Source organism: Geotrypetes seraphini, chromosome 10 (genome assembly GCF_902459505.1).
Source record: "Geotrypetes seraphini chromosome 10, aGeoSer1.1, whole genome shotgun sequence".
NCBI classification, from domain to species: Eukaryota; Metazoa; Chordata; class Amphibia; order Gymnophiona; family Dermophiidae; genus Geotrypetes; species Geotrypetes seraphini.
In genome coordinates this window covers 45,253,660-45,273,500 of record NC_047093.1, presented here as the reverse complement: position 1 = coordinate 45,273,500, position 19,841 = coordinate 45,253,660, and the positions used below count along the sequence as shown (strand labels likewise).

The 19,841-nt window shown below is 40.9% G+C and overlaps 1 protein-coding gene across 3 annotated transcripts in view; it reads right to left on the bottom strand.

Annotated features, from left to right (window-relative positions):
• The window catches only part of SHISA6 (shisa family member 6), a 417,913-nt gene extending 410,533 nt beyond the window's left edge, over nt 1-7,380 (bottom strand). For all 3 annotated transcript variants that reach the window (XM_033961571.1, XM_033961570.1, XM_033961572.1), the window contains exon 1: nt 6,824-7,380. In XM_033961571.1, coding sequence (XP_033817462.1) covers nt 6,824-7,380 — 557 coding nt within the window. The remainder of the gene's footprint in view (nt 1-6,823) is intronic.
• Nucleotides 7,381-19,841: the final 12,461 nt, after the last annotated feature.

Sequence of the window (19,841 nt, the reverse complement as noted above, 5' to 3'; positions counted from 1 at the left end):
AATGGCCCGCGCTGTTCCTGATGCTCATTAAGTTCCTATGAGCGTCGGGAGCAGCGCGGGCCATTCATCGCAGCTCACCGCACGGTTTAGTAGAAGAGGGAGCAAATCACTCAATAAACCTTTACATTCAAATCACATCACACTCAGAGACGTAGCTGCCATCCCCTTTATAACCCTGAAAACCCAAATCTCCGTGTTACTAAGTGATCATGAAGCATATTGGGACAGACTTAAAGAACCTTTTACAAAACCCCACTAAAAGGTGGGCTGTGTTATTTTTATCATGTGGGTCACCTGCTCACCGAGACAACCTTTTAGTCTTGCTCTAAAATGGCCACACTTTGGGTTTCCCTGTTAATGGCCACGTGAGAATTTTGACATTAGTGTGTGGCCACTGGCACGACAGCCCTTACTGCCACCTATTTTGAAGGTGGTAAGGATGCCCCCCCCATACTAATTCTGCACTAATCAGTCGGTGGGTACCAGTTTCCCATGCACTAACTGATTAGCACAGGGCACAAGATGCAGAGCATGCTTGCTCTCCGCCCCCAAACACAGCCCAGCAGTAAAAAGCAATTTTTAGGGTTCATAGACATAATCGCGGAAGACAAAGGCGCGCGCCGACAACTGAGCGCAAGACGGAGGCGCGCGCCGAAGAAAATTACTGTTTCTAGGGGCTCCGACGGGGGGTTTTGTTGGGGAGCCCCCCCAACTTTACTTAATACAGATCGCGGCGGCGTTGTGGGGGTTTGGGGGTTGTAATCCCCCACATTTTACTGGAAACTTAACTTTTTCCCTAAAAACAGGGAAAAAGTGAAGTTTTCAGTAAAATGTGGGGGGTTATAAGCCCCCAAACACCCCACAACACGGCGTGATCTGTATTAAGTAAAGTGGGGGGATTCCCCCCACGCCCCCACGTCGGAGCCCCTATAAACAGTCATTTTCTTCGGTGCGCGCCTCCGCGCTGCGCTCAATTGTCTGCGCGCGCCTTTGTCCCGGCGCGCTTTTGACCTGACACCAATTTTTAGCACATGGTTGGCATGTGCCAAGCCCAGAATTAGTGCACGGTGACTGAGCACACCCTGCCATACAAATTTTATACAAGCGTAGGCCCGCGTTACTGTTTACACCCGCTCGGAAAAATGGGCCTCATTAAAGATCTCATTGCGCACACTTTGGAAGAAAGACAGGGGAGAGGAGATATGATAGGGACATTTAAATGACCTCCATGGCAATAACTATGCAAGAGGTGAGTCTCTTTCAGTTGAAAGAAAGCTCTGGAACAAGGGGTCATGGGGCAGAGGCGAAAAAGGGAAAGACTTGGGAGTGGAGATAGTAGAGAAAAAGACTGTATCTAAATTGCAAAAAAAAAAAAAAAAAAAGCTTGGGACAAGTACAGAAGATCTCTCGCCCCCTCTTTTCCTAAGACGTGATAGAGATTTCTACCACAGCCCAGAGTGCTAAATGCTCTGACGCTGCTCTAACGCTCGTGGAAATTTTCTGAGCGTTGAAGTAGCATTGGAGCATTTAGCGCTCCGGCCCGTGGTAAAAGGGGGAGGGGGTAAAGGAGAGGAAGGGATAGTACATTTTGGCGCATGCTAAATATTAGTACGCACTAAACACTAACGCATCCATTATATTCTGGTAGTGTTTAGCGTGCATTTAAACGGCTAGCACGCCTTAGTAAATGGACCCCTATATTTGTGTACATACTGAATGGGCTATATCAGGGGTGTCAAAGTCCCTCCTCGAGGGCCGCAATCCAGTCAGGTCTTCAGGATTTCCCCCATGAATATGCATGAGATCTATTAGCATGCAATGAAAGCAGTGCATGGAAATAGATCTCATGCATATTCATTGGGGAAATCCTGAAAACCCGACTGGATTGCGGCCCTCGAGGAGGGACTTTGACACCCCTGGGCTATATGGTCTTTATCTGACATCATTTTCTCTGTTTCTATATTTCTATGCAATATAGATTTCGTTTACAGTACCTGTTTAACAAGGCACCTCTGGAACCAATTATTTCCAATCGATATAAAAAAGGGGCAAGAAAGTGAAAATATGCATTATTAGGGAATTAATTATAATCCCAAGTTGATTACATTTTGGTGCAGTTAATTTCCTTTTATAACCTTGTAAGCATTTTAGATGTTCCCTAAATAGTTAGAAATGTTATTAAAATCCCTTTCTTCAGTTAATTCACATGCAAATATATTTGTCCTGTTTTTCCAAACGCTCTGTCTACATGAGAATCTTTTGGGTACCAATTGTTTTACTGAGAGGGTAGTGGATATAAACTGAATCCCAACAGAATGCAAGATGGGAGCAGAAACAGAAGGTGGCAATAAGGGCAAGAAAGGTTGGTGGCTAGAGGCCGAGACTTAAACAGTGGAGCTAGAACAGGGGTGGGCAACTCTGGTCCTCGAGGGCCGGAATCCAGTCAGATTTTCAGGATTTCCCCATATCCACTGAAAGCAATGCATAGAGTTGGTTTGTTTTTTTTTATTAAATTTTCTATACCGTTCTCCCAGGGGAGCTCATTAGGAAAATGTAATGTGCTTTAAAGACAAAGTTGGCAATCTGGACTGGCCTGGAGGCTCAGTGACAGTGCTGCAGATGCAGATAGCCCAGGGGTAGGGAACTCCAGTCCTCGAGAGCCATATTCCAGTCGGGTTTTCAAGATTTCCCCAATGAATATGCATGAGATCTATGTGCATGCACTGCTTTCAATGCATATTCATTGGAGAAATTCTAAAAACCCGACTGGATTCGGCCCTCAAGGAGGGACTTTGGGGACCCCTGCTCTAGATCCTGCTTTCAGTTCCTTGGGCCAGCTGGGTATGGAGATGCTGTAGAACAGGGGTGTCAAAGTCCCTCCTCGAGGGCCGCAATCCTGTCGGGTTTTCAGCATTTCCCCAATGAATATGCATGAGATCTATTAGCATACAATGAAAGCAGTGCGTGCAAATAGATCTCATGCATATTCATTGGGGAAATCCTGAAATTACTGGATTACGGCCCTTGAGGAGGGACTTTAACACCCCTGCTATAGAATCAACATTCAAGGCTCTTATGCAGAGAGGGTATCTTAGCTATTACCGGTACACAATACTGACACCATATGGGCAGATTCACACAGATGCACCAGGTTCTAGAGAACAAGCCCTGGCCTGCAGCACCTCAATAAGAGTTCCCGCCACAATGGCTAGATTGCAGAAGGGGAAGAGAAAGGAAAGAAAGAGGGGAACCCTAGAACAACTTACAATTTAAGGATGGAATTTAAAATGTTTGTCTTTAGGACACAACTCCCACCTATCAGAGAGATTGAAGAAATAAATTCTAGGATACACTCCCTCTTGTGTATCCTATCAATAAAGGAGTGTAGATTGGCTAGAACCAAATCTAAAGCCCTATCTTATGCTGGTCTGGGTCTACAAATTGGAACTATTCACTGAAGAATCAAGAAACGGATATAACCTTCCTTAAATTTAGAAAGCATCTGAAAGGCTTCCAGCAGTACAGGTGAAGTTTATTTGTTGCCCCACAATGAAGTCTTTGGGTTTAAGTTTATCATCTGGTTTATCATCCTTTTTATGCTACAGGCTCTAGATTTGATGACCTTCATATTTGGTGGCGACCATTACACCCTATATTACTCAGAGAGCTCTTCGCCCGACTATGGAACACCGTTTGCACATTCCATAATTTTTCTGTTCGCAATTTGCATCTAATAGATAAAGCGCTTTCTTCTACCAGCCTTATAGAATGCACTTTCTCTCTCAGTTCATAAGGAATAATCTTTTCCCAAATTTAAAGCAAGTCGTAAAGACACATTTGTTCTCCTTCACTTTCCTAGAGCAGTGGTGGTGAAGTAATTGGCGTTGGTGGTATGAGCAGTTATGCTTTGTCTTCTCCTTTCTCCCACTCTTTTTTTTTTCTTTCCTTTCTCTGTTATTTCTGACCTATCTAATATTGTAGCTACTTTCCTTTTTCTAATTATTTGTGTGAACCGCTCTGCTTCCATTGGATTAAATACCCAATAAACATAAACATATTTATGGTACCCTTGGAAAGGGATTCAGTGAGGTGAGTGAAACCAGAGCCATGCTTTGAATCTGAAGTAGTTCTCCATATTTGTCATAGTGTGTGTTGGTTTTGGTGCTATATGTTGTAACATGTATGCATTTGGTTTTATGATACGTTGTGCTGTTATTATTTATTTATGTTTAATGATGTACATTATACTGAGAATTATGAATGGATAAAATAAAGCAATTTTTTAAAAAAAAATCATGGAGACGTACCTCAACTAAGCTGGAATTTGAAAGGTTCAAGAGGAAACCGACATACCAAAAAGAAAGAGATATAAGAAATAGAATCCTTTAAATTCCACCAAAGAGAACTGGTCCGGCTGTATTTAATGAAAAAATGTATCAATGTAATGCCTTGTTCTTAGCTAACAGACTGATTTCTCCAGGGGTGATGCCAGACACCAATGCTAGAGAGATTTATCTTGTATAGATAAGTGGAATTTTGGAATGGTGGCTAAAAACAGGGTGGAGGGGGTGTCTTTTTTTTTTTTTTTTTTAATTCACTGCCTGCTGTTCCTGCTACAATAAATTGTCACATAGGAATACTCTTGGGAGCAGACAGAATGTTGTAAAAACAGAACGTTCTGATAACAAGAATTATTTACACAAGAAGGAACATGATGGGGCTGTATAAAAGCAGCTCTTCTAAGTAGAACGTTCTTATAGAAGGAAGGAATTGCACGAGGAAGAGCATCCATGGAGGGTGCAAGGCATATGTTGTCATATCTGTCCAGGAGATCAGATCTTTTGCAGACTGTAATTCCAGCCTTGAGAATTATCTAGATTGTAGGTGCTGAGCAGTACCTTTCAGGATTGCATCAGTATCTTTGATTAATCTATAGGTTTGCTGAAAGCTCACAGCCAATAATGGCTTTGGATAATTTTTTATATTGGCCTGAGAAAAGACAGGCACTATCTTCAGAGAACCCAAGGGAAGGAGAATGGATCTAGGGGAAGCAAACATTCTTTTTAAGGAATCATTTGCCTAGGATGGTACTGGAAGTAGAGAAAAGGAATTAGCTCCACATCGGGACTGTGACAACATGCTCTGCAACAGGGATTTTCAGAAAGAATCCTTGCCATAGGCTGTTTTTCTAAAGAAAGTGCTCTTATCAGAATATCCTGGGACTTTTCAGTTAAAATTTTCTGCTTTCAGAAGGGAGCAAAGCAAATGTTTCAGCCAATTCAGCAAATTGTACATTTAGATTTTCCCTCTTGTATGTTGGTAAGTAGCTAGTTTTCTAACTCATAAACCTGGGTAGACAGCCATCATTAGGAGTATTTCTTTCACCTTTATTTCATTAGGGTAGATATGTTAAAATTTAAACTCCCATTGAACCCTGGTGTTCAAACTGCTCTGGCTTTTGTCCTATGAAGATGCAAGCATGGTTTCATGAATAAAGCTGGGGTACTTTGGATACCACAGCAAAACCTGCAACTCCTCTCAGCATTTCCTAATCTTCCTCCTCCTCCTGCTAAGAAGGTCTAGGGGGTTGGTGGTCCTGACAGCTTCTAACTCGGTCTGCATGGTTTCCGCTGGGACACAGACAGATCAGCACTGAGAGGAAAAAGGAAGCAGACACTTGGAAGAGAGGGGCAAGTAGAAGCAGGAGCACTACAAGCATACCAAGTAAACACAAAGATTCAAACAGGGTCGGTGCAAGGGTGTCAAGCAGCCTAAGCAAACCTTTCAGCTTTGAACCTTTTCTCCAATTAATCTTTAAGCCCCTCGATCGCTCAGCAATCACGACCACCCCAGAACCACCCTCCCAGAATAATCTGGGTCAATGGTGTACTTGAGCACCACCCACCCACCCTGCTGGTGAAAGCATCTTCTATGCCAGTGCTTCCTCAACCCTGTCCTGGGGGACCACCAGCCAGTTGGGTTTTCAGGATATCCCTAATGAATATGCATGAGAGATTTGCATACCTGTCACTTCCATTATATGCAAATCTTTCTCATGCATATTCATTAGGAATATCCTGAAAACCCAACGGGCTGGTGGTCCCCTAGGACAGGGTTGAGGAACCACTGTTCTATGCTTCTCAAGGCCTTTTGCTGGGACAGGCAACTCCAATCCTTGAACTGCAGGGGTAGGTCAGGTTTTCGGCATATCCACAATGAATATGCATAACATAGATTTGCATACAGTGGAATTATGCATGCAAATTTATCTCATGTATATTAAAGGATCATTGATTTGATATACCGCCTTTCTGTGGGTACAGCCAAAGCGATTTACATATGTTAATTTTTGGATCTCCTGAAAACCTGACCCACCTGTAGCACTTGAGAACTAGCGTTGCCTATCCCTGGCCTATTGTTTTGTTTTGATTATCGTGCTCTTTAGCATCCCCTCCCCCACCCCAGAAGCTGCTGGCCTAGATGTCTGTCTAGTCTTGCCTAATTGTGAAGCCTGTCCTGGGTTCAAAGCTGCATTACGTATCATAGAACAGTGCAAGGCACCAGGAAACAAGGGAGATGTGAAATAAAGGAGCTTTGCTCTATATTACACCATTGGAAAACAGAATAGCATCTAATGGCAATTGATAGCCTCTTACTGGCATTTTGAAAAAGTCATACATGACTCAAGTTACTAAGCTCTAAACATGAGCAACATAGTTATTAAATATCATACGAGCTACAGCTCCTCGTGAATAGAATGCAGAGCCCGGTATTTGAGGCTGGACAGTCGTCTGTAACCTCCCCATTCCCATCCCCATCATACCTGTGAATGTTCATTTCTCGGGGTGGGCGCCTTGCCTTGTCATAGGCCACTTTGGCAAAGACCCCAGCAATAATGATAAAAGCGATGACCCCACAGCTGATATAGACAGTGGTGTTGGTCTTATCCTTTTCTGGATCATACGTGTCCTCTGTGTCCACCACACTGGGGGTGGGGGTTTCATTCCTCACGGGCATCTTGCACGCATTCTGATCCAGCCTTTTGCTTTTGGTGTCACAGCAAAACCGATAAGAGCAGGTCCCACAGCAGTACCTGTGTGAGGTGTTGTTACAGTCAAACTCTTTGTCCCATTGTCCACTGACATCAAAGTATCCCATACATTTGTCATAGGTGACGGCGCTGGGGAGTCGGACCTTCCTGGTCACAGCCACTGCAGGCACAGCGGTATTGTTCACATCCTTCCCCTTAGGGTGCCCCCCTGGTCTTTTGGAAGGTCCTAGGTTTTTGTTACTCTTTGTCCTTGTTCCCGCTACACAATTATTCAGCAGATTCAGAGGATCCAGATAGATAAGCAGAAGCAGAAAGTGATACAGACCCATGATGCTTTTTTCCAGTTTCTTTACCCTATTCTTTGGCAAAGGGGCACAGAGCAGATCCTTCTTCCTGAAGAAGCAACAAGTTTTATCCTCGGTTGCTGTGGATACAGAAGGAATCTCCAACCCCTGTTCCCTCCCGGAGGTCTCTTTCGTTTCTCTTCCCTTTCAGCTGGTTTCCCAGGCTCTCAGATACGAGATCCAATCCATCTGATCAGTATCCATAGGACCATTGTATGGGAGGAATATATATTCGTTGATCCCCTGAGATGTTTGAACCCAACGATAGTAGTAGCAGCAATGGTTAACAAAAACCCCTTAATCCTGTAGGTTGTGAAACTTCAAAGTTTGAAGGTAGTGGGAAACTCCAGTGGATAATTCCAGCAAGAAGATGCCAGGCAGCAAAACCATGCTGGAAAGAATAAGGGAAGCAGGTTTTTCAAGAACTGATCCCCGTCGTTATCTTGAGTTTTAATCAAGCCTTTTACATCATGTCCAGGGGTCCTGTGGTGGTTAAAAAAAAAATGACAGATGAAAGCTGAAATGACTAAAGACCCTGATAATGAGCCATGCACTCTGCATGAGATTTATACTGTAAAATTCCAGTGCCAGAGACCCCGGGGAAAGAAAAAAAAGGATCAGATTGAAAGAAGCACAGCGCACAATTGGAAAAGTGCTTCTGACAGTCTGCAGAGCAGAGGCACTGGGAACTAGAGCAGACAGGAAAAAAGACTACCTAAATGGAGATCCAGAGTTGATTTCCTGATTTCACTTTGCTAGTTGTGTGTAAAAGGCATATGGGGGGTGGTTGGGTGAAGCATCATCATCGGCCCCTTAGACTTGTTTTCAAACGCAGCTGGGCTTCTGACAGCTCAGCTTTGGCTGCAGTGAGCATGTCAGGCAGAAAGCCCAGCCCAAAACTCCCCTGGCATAACGTGTACAGTGCTGTGCACTCATCCCCAGGCATGGACGCCTCCAGGCACTGGTGCAATTGTTCTGACACACCAGTTGCCAGCCCTTTTTCCCCACTTAGAAAAACTACCAACAATTGGTTCTTTACCAGAAAGCAGGAAAATTCCATACTGTTCAGATTCCAGCCCCAAACATGCACACTTGCAAACACACACACACAAAAAAAATGCATGGAAAGCACCTGCCTCCCGAAGCTGCTTCTGCCTTCCCTGGCTTCTAGCAGCAGCATACTGCAGTAGGATGGGAAAAGCGTAAGACTGGAAAATAATAATGCAGGGTCTGTCCCAGAAGAATAAACAAGACAAGAGGGTTGCTTGGCTCCCCATTCAAAGATTACTTACCATCATTGCTTCTGACTGCAAAGGTTCTGAGGGGGATAGGCATGGTCCTGAATGAAGAGAGAATTCTGCTGCCTGCACGAGAGAGGGAGAGGGAGAGAAGCCGTATAAGGTCCGCCCACATCTTGCTTCACTTCAAGACTAGCATCACTAATGAATAAGACACTAGTTAATAAACCTGTGTATGGTTACTTATGGTTAAGAAAATGGTCTCTTATATTTTAGATGCTCCTGTGCCAGCAGAAGCTTGAGAGCACCGGGCATCACATACAGAAGTGTATTTTGCATCCTCCTTCAGGGCAGACGCTTGCACGGGGCTTTCATTCTCAAGGCTTTGGAGTATAAATCCTACATGCCTTATCTGCAATGGCATACCAAAGGATTCTTCCATCTGCTATTAACCCCTTGCAACTGCAAGACAAACTGAGTCCCCCTCAGAACCCAGATGCAAGAAAAGGGGCATTAACACTCCTGAAGTAAGTTAAGCATCTCAAGTGTCTGTTGCCAAGGAAAAAGATCACTTCCTGACTTCTGGGCTTCCTGAGCTGCAAGAGTTTTTGCTTGATTATATATATATATTTTTTAAAAAACCTTTCAAAACTGAGTACCTTGAGGAACTTTGCATAAACACAGTGGAGGTACTACTTACCGAACAGAAGCAAAAAAACAACAACAAAACAACCCTCAAACAATATAATTAAAAAGAAAAGTGGTAATAAGCCAAGTAAATGTTGCAAACCTACGAGGGGTCCTTTTGCTAAGCTACTGTAAGCAGTAATGTGTGTTTACAGCAGGTTAAAAAGGCATTACTCAGGCGATCTGCAGTAGTTTTGGGATGGTTGTTCACATCCAACACTCTATAAAGATTTTAATTTTTAGCGTGATGGCGTGTTTGGGGGTGGACAGTAGGCATCCCCTGCGCTAATTGGTCAGTTCTGCTATATTGCCACACGCTAACCGATTACCATGTGGTTAGTGTGGAAGCACCTACTACCTAGAAAGTACATGGCTTTAAGGGCTCATGTGCTAATTTGAAAATAAATGCATGGCCATTAATTCCAAAAATGGAAAATGTGGCCATTATACAGCTAAACTAAAAGTAGCCTCAGTGCAGGGAAAACTTCTTGTGTTAATAATAACTTCTTGTTGTTGCTAGGTGCCATCGACATGTGTTCCAGTTCTAGTGACTTGATGAACTGCAGATCTAAAAAGAAATTGGTTTGGTGCTAGTCCGGATAGGTCCCCCAGCATCATCCCCATGGTTGTTTTCAAAGTGTCCAGCCATCTGATTGTAGGTCGCCCTCTTCGCTTGGTTCCTTCGATCTTCCCGAATATAAGCTGTGCTAAAAAAGTGGCCTAAGTTATTATTCTATCATTTTGGTCACACCATCAGAAGACAGAATAATAACTTAAGCCACTTAATAAAAGAGCCCCGGTATGTCCCATGAAAAGGGGGGAATGGGACTTGTACTTGCCTTTTTGTGGTTACACATTCAAAGTGGTTTACAAATATACATGCACTTATTTTGTACCCAGGGAAATAGAGGATTAAGCGACTTACCCAGAGTTTCAATCCCACAACCTCAGGGTGCTGTGACAGGAGATCTACCACTAGACCACTCCTCACTTTAATGTCCAAAGGCTGTAATCGTGGTATATTTGATATAGAAGTGACGATTTAAATAAAAAGCAGAAATTATAGTCTCTTCTGTAGTAACAAAAATCAGGTGGACCCAGGTGGGTATGTCTAAAACAAATGAAAAAAAATCACATAAACCACGTGTGATGAGATACAGTCTTAAAAATATCAAGTTTATTAGGATTTTTTATATACCACCTATCAAGGTTATCTAAGCGGTTTTTACAATCAGGTACTCAAGCGTTTTCCCTCTCTGTCCCGGTGGGCTCAAAATCCATCTAACGTACCTGGGGCTATGTCAATTTCACTCTAATACCATCAGCTGGAGATATAAATTTATCAGTTACAATCTTCAGTTTGCAAAACAAGCATTTCCCATATTTAAAATGACCAGATTTTTCTTTCTTGATGTTAAGAGTCTTGGATACCAGAAAAGCTGATGGAACGTCTATTCTTCAAATTCTGTCCTCTTGTGTGTGCCACAATCAATGATTTCTTTTTAAAATAATGTAAAGTTTGCAATAAATACCGGTTTCCTCAATATTTTTTAAATATCTCCAGACAAAGAAGAAAAGTGAAAATGTACCAGTGAAATGTTCCATTTTTTTAATTTTGTTAGGTTGTCAGAAATGATGACCAGTTTGTGTCTCTAGCTCTTCTGTAAGCTTGGTTAATACAATGGGTTGGATAACCTTTTTCTCTAAAGATCTGACTCATTTCACTGGCTTGAGCATTGTACTCTTCTAAGGTTGTACATAATTTCTTTATGCTTAAAAATTGGCTGACTGGAAGATTGCCTTTGAGGCAATTAAAATGAAAACTTTAGTAGTTTAGATGCTTGTTCATATCTGTGGGTTTATGGTAAACTGTAGTTTCAAAAGTGTCATTTTTTTCTTAATTAATACGTCCAGATAAGAAATCTGAAATTCACCATATGAAATTTTAAATTTTGATCACATGAATTCAACCAATAAACAGTTAATTAGCTATTGATAATTACCATGCCGTAGCAGAAAAACATCATCAATGTATCTTTTCCAAAGCAAAATATGTTCCTTGTGAATAATTCATGCTGAAAAGTGTCTTCAAATTTCTCAACATACAAATTTATCAAATCTGGGGCCATCGTGACCCCCATGGGAGTAACATTTATCTGTTGGAAAAATCAACCATTAATCATTTTAAAAAAATTGGCAGGGGCAATTGGGCCAACTCCATAATAAACTCTGATGGAATCCTGGGAGTTTTCATTTGTTCAAGGGTTGATCGAATGATAGATACGAAATTTCAGCTTGTGAAATGTTTGTATATAAGGATTCAATATCAAGTGTTAGAAGAATTATATTTGACAAGTCCATATGAATATTTTCAATATGTTGATGACATGGGCAGAATCTCTCACATAATATTTCATCTTAGGAATTAAAGGTCATAAGAAGACAAGGGTTCTAAAATTGATCCTATAGCTGACATTATTGGGCGTCTTGGAGGATTAGTCAGAGATTTATGAATCTTGGGTAAAACATATATTGTGGGTGTTACTGGGTGTTCAACATATAGAAAATCCCCTTCGTTAGCTGTCAAAAAGCCAGCTTCCATACCTATGTTGACCAATGACTTAATTTGACTTAGGAAATCTCCAGTGGGGTTAATTGTCAGGGGAAGATAAAAATTCCCATCACTTAGTTATCTGTTGATTCCTGCTATGTAATCTTCTTGATTTAAAATCATGATAGCTCCTCTTTTATCAGCATGTTTAATAATGATGTCTTCATTCTGTTGCAAGGATCTGTGGGCTTGGTTTTCGTTTTTTTCATGTTGTAAAAAATTCTGTTATCTTTTTTCAAAATCTTCAATATCTTTCAACACTAATCTATGAAAAATCTGAATAGAAGTATCAGGGGACCCAGGAGGAATCCATCTTATGATAGAACCATCATGGTGCTTCAGCAGGATTTTTTTAGAAGAAATGTGTGATCTGTAATTTTCTTATAATTTCGAACAAGTCTATCCAAGTTTGAAATGCTTTATAAGTGGAAATGAAAGATAACCCTTTCTCTAACACTTAATTTTGGTCAGAAGTCAGTTGTACTGAAGATAAATTCACCACTGAGTGTTGAATCTGTTGTGGGGTCTGCTGGACATCCTCCTCCTTTCTCTGCCTATTCCCCTAATTGGAAATCTGCGGCTCCTACCTCTTCTTATTCTATATGGTGTTGGTTCTAAGTACCTCTATATCTTGTTGTATAAAAAATTATTGTTATCATTTGAAGTACATGGAGTGGGTGTAGGGAGGGGCATTTAGGTAGGTGACAGTGAATTTTCCTCTTCACTGTGAATCCTTTTCTTTTTTGGTCCTTCTTCTAGAGGTCTCTGGTCCACTCCTTGTTTTTTAAAAGGGAATGTACCTTTAGGTATTTGTGATCTACTTTTCATCCATGGATATATTAGTCCTCTTTTATAGTAAGTCTCATTTTGTTTAAATTTATCAAATTTAATTTAACATCTCTTTTAAAATTCTCAAGGATTTTATTGACTTCTTCTATAAACTTTCCATAACCTGTATATGTATCTTGTAACTCCTTGTCCTTCTGTTCAATTTCTTTCATCATTAAATCACTCTCTTGTTTTGGTGTCTCAATTAATAAGATCATTAGATCAAGAGAACATTTATTCAATATTGCATTCCAATCTCTAACAAAGTCTTTCTTGTCTAGAACATTTGAGGTCCTTTTCAAATTGGTAACCCTCTAGGGGTCCTTTTAAATGTCCAGTATTCAGTCAGAGTGGCAAATGCAGATCCATGTGCAGTGGCATAGTAAGGGGGAGTAAGGGGGTGGTCTTCCCTGGGCCCTGGGTCTTGCCCCCTGCCTATTCCCACTCCTCCCGGCATGCATCCCCTTTCCTTCCCCAAAACCTCTAGTTATTCACCACCATGAGCAACAACTTCATTGTGTTCCTTGTAATCACGTCAGCTCTCCTGCTGATGTCCCTTCTGGGTGCCGTGCATAGGAAGTGATGTCATAGGGAGAGCCACCAGGGTTGCGATGAGCATATTGAAGTTGTTTCTTGCATTGGTGAACAACTAGAGGCATGGGGAAGGGGGTGCATGTAGCAGGGGGGGATCAGGGAAGAATTGGGGGGCAGAGACAAGGGCAGGGGAGTGGTGCCTCTGCACCGGTACCTCTCACCCTCACTATGCTACTGTCTATGTGTATAGTTTTATTGAGTAAATGTACCAACTCTGTCCATTTACTGAGATCAGCGTTTTCTCCCATATCATCAAAGAACGGTGGCTCTCCTAAAAATAGGTTCAAAGGATCATCCCTGTAATTCAGAACATTATCCCATTCTTTGTAAGTCATGTCCAAGCCTCACGTGTAACATAAAGCAATGAAAAAGAGTGCAATTAAATAAAAAGAAGACATTATAGGCTCCAGATAGTCTTTTATTGGTAGCAAAAAGGTCCCAGGTAGATATGTCCAGACTTCAAAACAAATTCAAAACACTGTCCAACATGTTTTGTTGCCACGGCACCTGCGTCAGTTGTTAATTAAATCTTGAGTCTGAACTATACATATATGACAACGTACATTTGCATGGCAGAGTTGGAGACTGCTAGGAAGGTCAGAATAAAACACGGTAAAATACTAGCACGCTAAACCAGCTGGAACTGTCAGTTTTGATACTCTGACCCAAGGACTAGTCTTCCAAGGAGAGCTGTGCCATTAAAGATATCACTCCAGATACACTGAGGATCCATCAACAATTATGAACCCTCTTTCTCCTTTTTTTATTCCCTCAATGAACTTTTATTGAAAATTTTTGTTAAAATATAAAAACAAAAGCATGGGAAAAATGTTATAATAATATAGCTAAAGGAACGGAAATAAATGACATCAAGCACAAATATCATAAATGAACCTTCCAAATTGTCCGATACAAATGTAGTATAGGAGAGAATAGGAAGGGAAGCATACAAAGAAAGGGGAGGTAAGGGAGAGGATAGAGAAACAAGAGATCATAGGACGGATATCAGCAACAAGAAAAGAGGGAAAAGAAGAGGAGCGCCATCCCCAGAGGCCAAAGAAAAAATATTGGAAGAATAAAGTATTTAACCAAAGAAAACTACAAGGCAATATCATATATTTAGCAGGTATTTATTATTTAGTTTATTTTAAAAATTTCTATACCGTTTTTTTCCCAAAATGGTTTACAAAAAATTACATAAATAAAATATTGTAAAAATCAGAAGAAACATCTCAAAAACGGCCCATTTCTTTTTAGTTTTAGGGCTCCTTTTACGAAGGTGCGCTAGGGCTTTATTGCACAGAATAGTGCGAGCTACTTTGCCGCGCGTGCTAGACCTTAACGCCAGCATTGAGCTGGCATTAGTTCTAGAAGCGTAGCACGAGGTAATCTCCTGTGTGCGCTAAAAACGCTAATGCAGCTTAGTAATAGGAGCCCTTAGCGTTCAAAGGAGAGGATTATTTTATGAAACGGTAATCTCTGGATTATTATTATCCCTTAAGCCACCAATTGATAAATATAAAAATAGGCTATTAGGAATTATGACTGGGATAGCTATTCAAATGATCATAAGAAATTGGAAAAATTTTGATCACTTGAATTTTAGTTTTTGGTGGCACTCATTATGCCTTTGTTAAAGGATGGAAAAAATGATAAATGATCAAAGGGGAATTACTAAGGTATTTCAATTAACATGGGGTCTGTTGACTAATTTTGTTAATAATAGTTGAATGATTTATTAATATACTTCTGGTTGTAAATTACACATCCAAGGGGTGAATGGGTGGGGTTGTCTTAGAAATATTTATGTTCTCTTATTCACTCAAGTAGGTGGGTGGGTGGGAGGGGAAAAAATGATTGTTCATGTTTTTCTGAAAGATAAATGTGCCTTTTCTTGTGTTATTATATGTATATCTAATTGTTTATTGCACTGTTGTTGATTTGGAAAATCAATAAAGATATTTTAAAAAAACAAAAATACCCAAAGGAGAGGACAGAGGGATTAGCATTTCACGTCTGTGTTGTAACAGTACAGATTGCCACCAAAAATGAACATTCAGTGAGTCAAAAGATTTCCAATTGGATAGAATGAGCCACAATTATGAACCCTCTTTCTCTTGATACTTGCACTTTATACATATGTAGAACATGGTCTGTCCCTCACCCATTTTTGCTCAATCAAGGGTCCCTGGATCCCCACTGCTTCCTTACCCTGCAGTAGCGTGGTGGAACCCTCCAGTTTGTTATATACCGTCGAAGACTGGACCATTTTTCCCTCAAAGTCCTTTATGTTGATTAAGCTTCTAAAAGCCTCTATAATTCTTGCTCATCACTAACTTGATTTCTTGCATTTTCAAAGCTGGAATTCAGCTGAAACTCCCAAAGAGCGTGCAAATAAATTGACTCCCTAAACTGCCATGTTGTTATTCTTTTCACCAGAAATTGTATTGACTTTTTTTTTTTTCCAGTAGAACAAAACATAAACATTGAAATACAAGAATATCAAAATAGAGTCAGAGGTACAAAGAAACAAGAGATCTTACATAAGAATTAGAACAATTATGAAGTTGCTGTAGCTTTCTATATTAGACCCAGAAGTCAGTGAAATGCTTTTTTAGAATTTTGTCTTCTTTTAAATCTTGATTTTTGCATAATAGAAGTTGTGATTTTCTTCTGCTTGATTGACTGCTGTCATGGCCCCTTTCGTTTCTCAAAAACTATACCAGATCTGAAGACTTAAGGAACGCTCTATCTCTAACAAATGCCTCCTACACATTTCTGCAATTTTTTTTTTTTATAATAATACAGTCAGAAGTGAGAATGAAATTACTAAGATTTCCATGTTGTGCTATTAGGATAAGTGAGGTGGGCTTGTGTTTTGCTGATTGTAATATAAGGTGGAGGTGGACTAAGAAATCATGATCAGCAAGTGAAATGTTCTGTTGTAAGCCAAAGGGTTGGTATTCAGCATGGTTTAAGGGGGCAGCAGATGCTCCTACTTAGTTTAACCACGCTGAGTTCGCCAGCTGGTGATATTCAATGGCAATTAACCAGGCAGTCCTACTGAATATATTCAGGAATACAATCCAGGAAGTGCAAGGGCAGTCTGGGGGAAAAATTAGGGAGGAGCCAACACTTAGGCAGGCATGTGCTAGATTCAGTGCCAGTACCCATAGAACTAAATGGCCTAAAAAGTCTGCCCTATCTTTGGCTGTGTAGCTACCTCTTTGTCTCTGCCACCCTTCCTCATATCCAGCATTGTCCCTATGTCCCCATCCCTTCCTATCTTCTTACTTTTCCTCCCAGACCATTTCACCCCTCACCAGGTCAGAATTTCTCTATTTCTTTTCCTTCAATGTTCACCCCTCCTCCCCATGGGCCAGAGTTTCTCCATTTCTTTTCCTTCCCTCCTGTCTCCCTCTCCATGGGTCCAGCATCTTTACCTCTTTCTCTATCTTCTCATATGTCCTAATATCTCTTCCTTTCTCCTCTCCCAGTCATAGTATCCCTTCCTCTCTCCTACCAGATGACTGTCCTTTAGACTTGTGCAAAAACCCAAAAGATCACCCACTGCTATTAATATATAAATATATCAAGGTTAATATTAATATATAATACCCAAAGTGCTCAGAACTGGATGGTAGACAGACCGCAAATGGAGACACACCCCAAAATGTGGACCTCTTGGTCAATCACTGCACTTGTTTGATATTAATGTTTAAAGACTACTCTCATACTATCTAATTCCTTATTATATGTTCACTCAATTGTTTCATATAAGGAAAGTGAAGTATAGATGAAAAAAATGTTCAGCCAAAGTGGTGTTGCAGTGTTCTGCAACCCTCATGGCCACTGAATTAACCAAAAGGCTCATTCCCCACCTACAAAACATACAAATGTATATTTTGTATTCCCCACCTACAAAACATACAAATGTATGTAACATTAGCAACTGAAGTTCCAACTACAGTCAATCCTTGGTTTGTGAGCATAATTCGTTCCAGAAGCATGCTTGTAATCCAAAGCACTCATAAATCAAAGCAAATTTCTCCATAGGAAATAATGGAAACTCAGATGATTTGTTCCACAATCCAAAATCTTTAATACAAAATACTATACGTACTCGTATTGCAAGACCTCACTCATTTAGAACAGTCACTACACTCCTGCAGCGTCAGAGAGAGAACCACCATCGGCTCAGTTGTGATGATGTGACGCGTGTATACTGTATGTTCTCCGTATTGCAAGACCTCGCTCATTTAGAACAGTCACTACACTCTTGCAGCGTCAGAGAGAGAACTACCATCGGCTCATTTGTGATGTTTATACTGTATGTATGTACTTGTATTGCAAGACATTGCTTGTATATCATGTTAAAATGCAATAAAATGTTTTGCTTGTCTTGCAAAACACTTGCAAACCAAGTTACTTGCAATCCCCGGTTTTACTGTACTTGTTGTTAGATGACTCTCATGACGTGACTGGAGGGTACCTTATGCTCTTCCTTGTTTCACCATTCATTTCCTGTTCATTCACATCACTCCAATCTCGCCCCATTTATCCCTGACATCATCTCAGTGTAGAAATTCCCACCACTCGACCTCCCAATTGAGGCCAAGGGGGATCACTGTTTGCCAATGATAAATAAAAGATTATTCCTTTTTCCACAAGTGTGCTTGCACAGTCCCTCCACGATTGAGCCTTGAACACTCCAACAGCATAAACCGTAATTCTTCCAAAGTGTGTTGTTTGTCCCTCCAGTGATCCGTCAGGGGACCTTTTGAATCCCCCCGCCAAATTTTACTTACATGTTCCACAATGTGAGTAAGGATACTTCTGGTGGTGTGACCAATATAAAAAAGTTGGCATGGGCATATAATCAAATACATTGCTTTTTTAGAATCATGAGTAGGCCTGGAATTTAGCTGTTGTATATGGCCCAATCGGGGATGAGTTACTCCGTCAGTTATCATAGCAAATTTGCAAATGGCACAATGACCACAGATGTCATGTCTTGTTCTCTCCATTTGATGTTGCCTTAATTTTCCCCAAAATTGGGACTGGGTCACCAGCTCCCGCAGATTTTTACCCCTAGAGTATGCAAACCATGGTGGATCCTGCAGCTGCTCATGTGCCCCCCCAAATAAATCAATACTGCAATATGATCTTCTTTATCTGAAATGACCTAAATGAATAGGGCAAAATACACACCATAGTAGATTGCTGTGACCTCTCACTCTTCAACAAAAGATGATCTCTTTGGACATACAGCACCCTCTTATAAGCCCACTTAATAGCCTTCTCAGGATAACCTTGTTCTACAAACTGCTGCCATAAATCCTGTGCCCATACTTTGTATTCTTCAATCGTGGTGCACAATCGTCGCAACCTCAGAAATTATCCCACCAATAGATTCAACTTCAAATGCTGACTATGGTAACTATCAAAGGGTCAGCAAATTATTGTGATCTGTTGCTTTACGATGCAGTGTGGTGACAAACTCCTCGAGCTCCAGGCTAATTTGAATGTCCAAAAAAGTGAATTTTAAATTTACATCACACGTGTTGAGCCACTGCACAAACTGGTGAAAAGATGCCTCTGTATCGGTCCATAGAATGAAAATATAATCTATGAACCATTTCCAGATATATATTTTTAAAATAGCGAGATGTGTAGAGTAGACAAACCGCTCCTCAAAGTGGCTTACATACAAACATGCTACAGAGGGGGCCATAGTGGTCCCCATTGCAGTCCCCCTATTCTGTATATAGAACTGCTCATCAGATTTAAAATAGTTCTTACCCAATGCTATATTGGCTAAAGTGAGCAAAAATTCTACTTTAGTAGATTGAGGCAACAAATGGTCCCGGATGACTCCCACCACCGCATCCTAAGGGATATTCATGTATAAAGTCTGGATATCTAAAGTGGCCATCATGGCACCCTCAGGAATATGCAAGCACACTTGGGGAAAAAGGAACAATCTTATATTTATCATTGGCAAACAGTGTTCCCCCTTGGCCTCAATCTCAAATGCAGATCCCATAAAATGTTTTTCATAATAACATATTGTGCTTCCTCTTATTTATTTGGATTTAGCTCATACATTTTTACTTGTAACTTGGCTATAAGAGGTATTCCCCTACCCCCAGAGGGTGCACAATCTAAATTTGATGCAGAGGCATTAGAGAGTCGAATGACTTACCTAAGGTTACCATAAGGCTCCAGAAAAAGGAGGATGGATTGAGACATCAGGGTTTTACTTCCTTTGCCTTCAGTGGAAGTAAAACCCAGATGATTTAATCTGTCCTCCTTACATCCATTGCTTTCAATGGAAGCAAAACCCAGATGGCTCAATCCATCCTCCTTTTTCTGGAGCCATATAGTAACCCTAGATTTGCCCAGTATCACAAGAAGCATCAGTGAGATTTGAACCCTGGCAGTCCATTGCTGCATCCCACTATTCCTTCTCTGTGGCTTACTGCTTG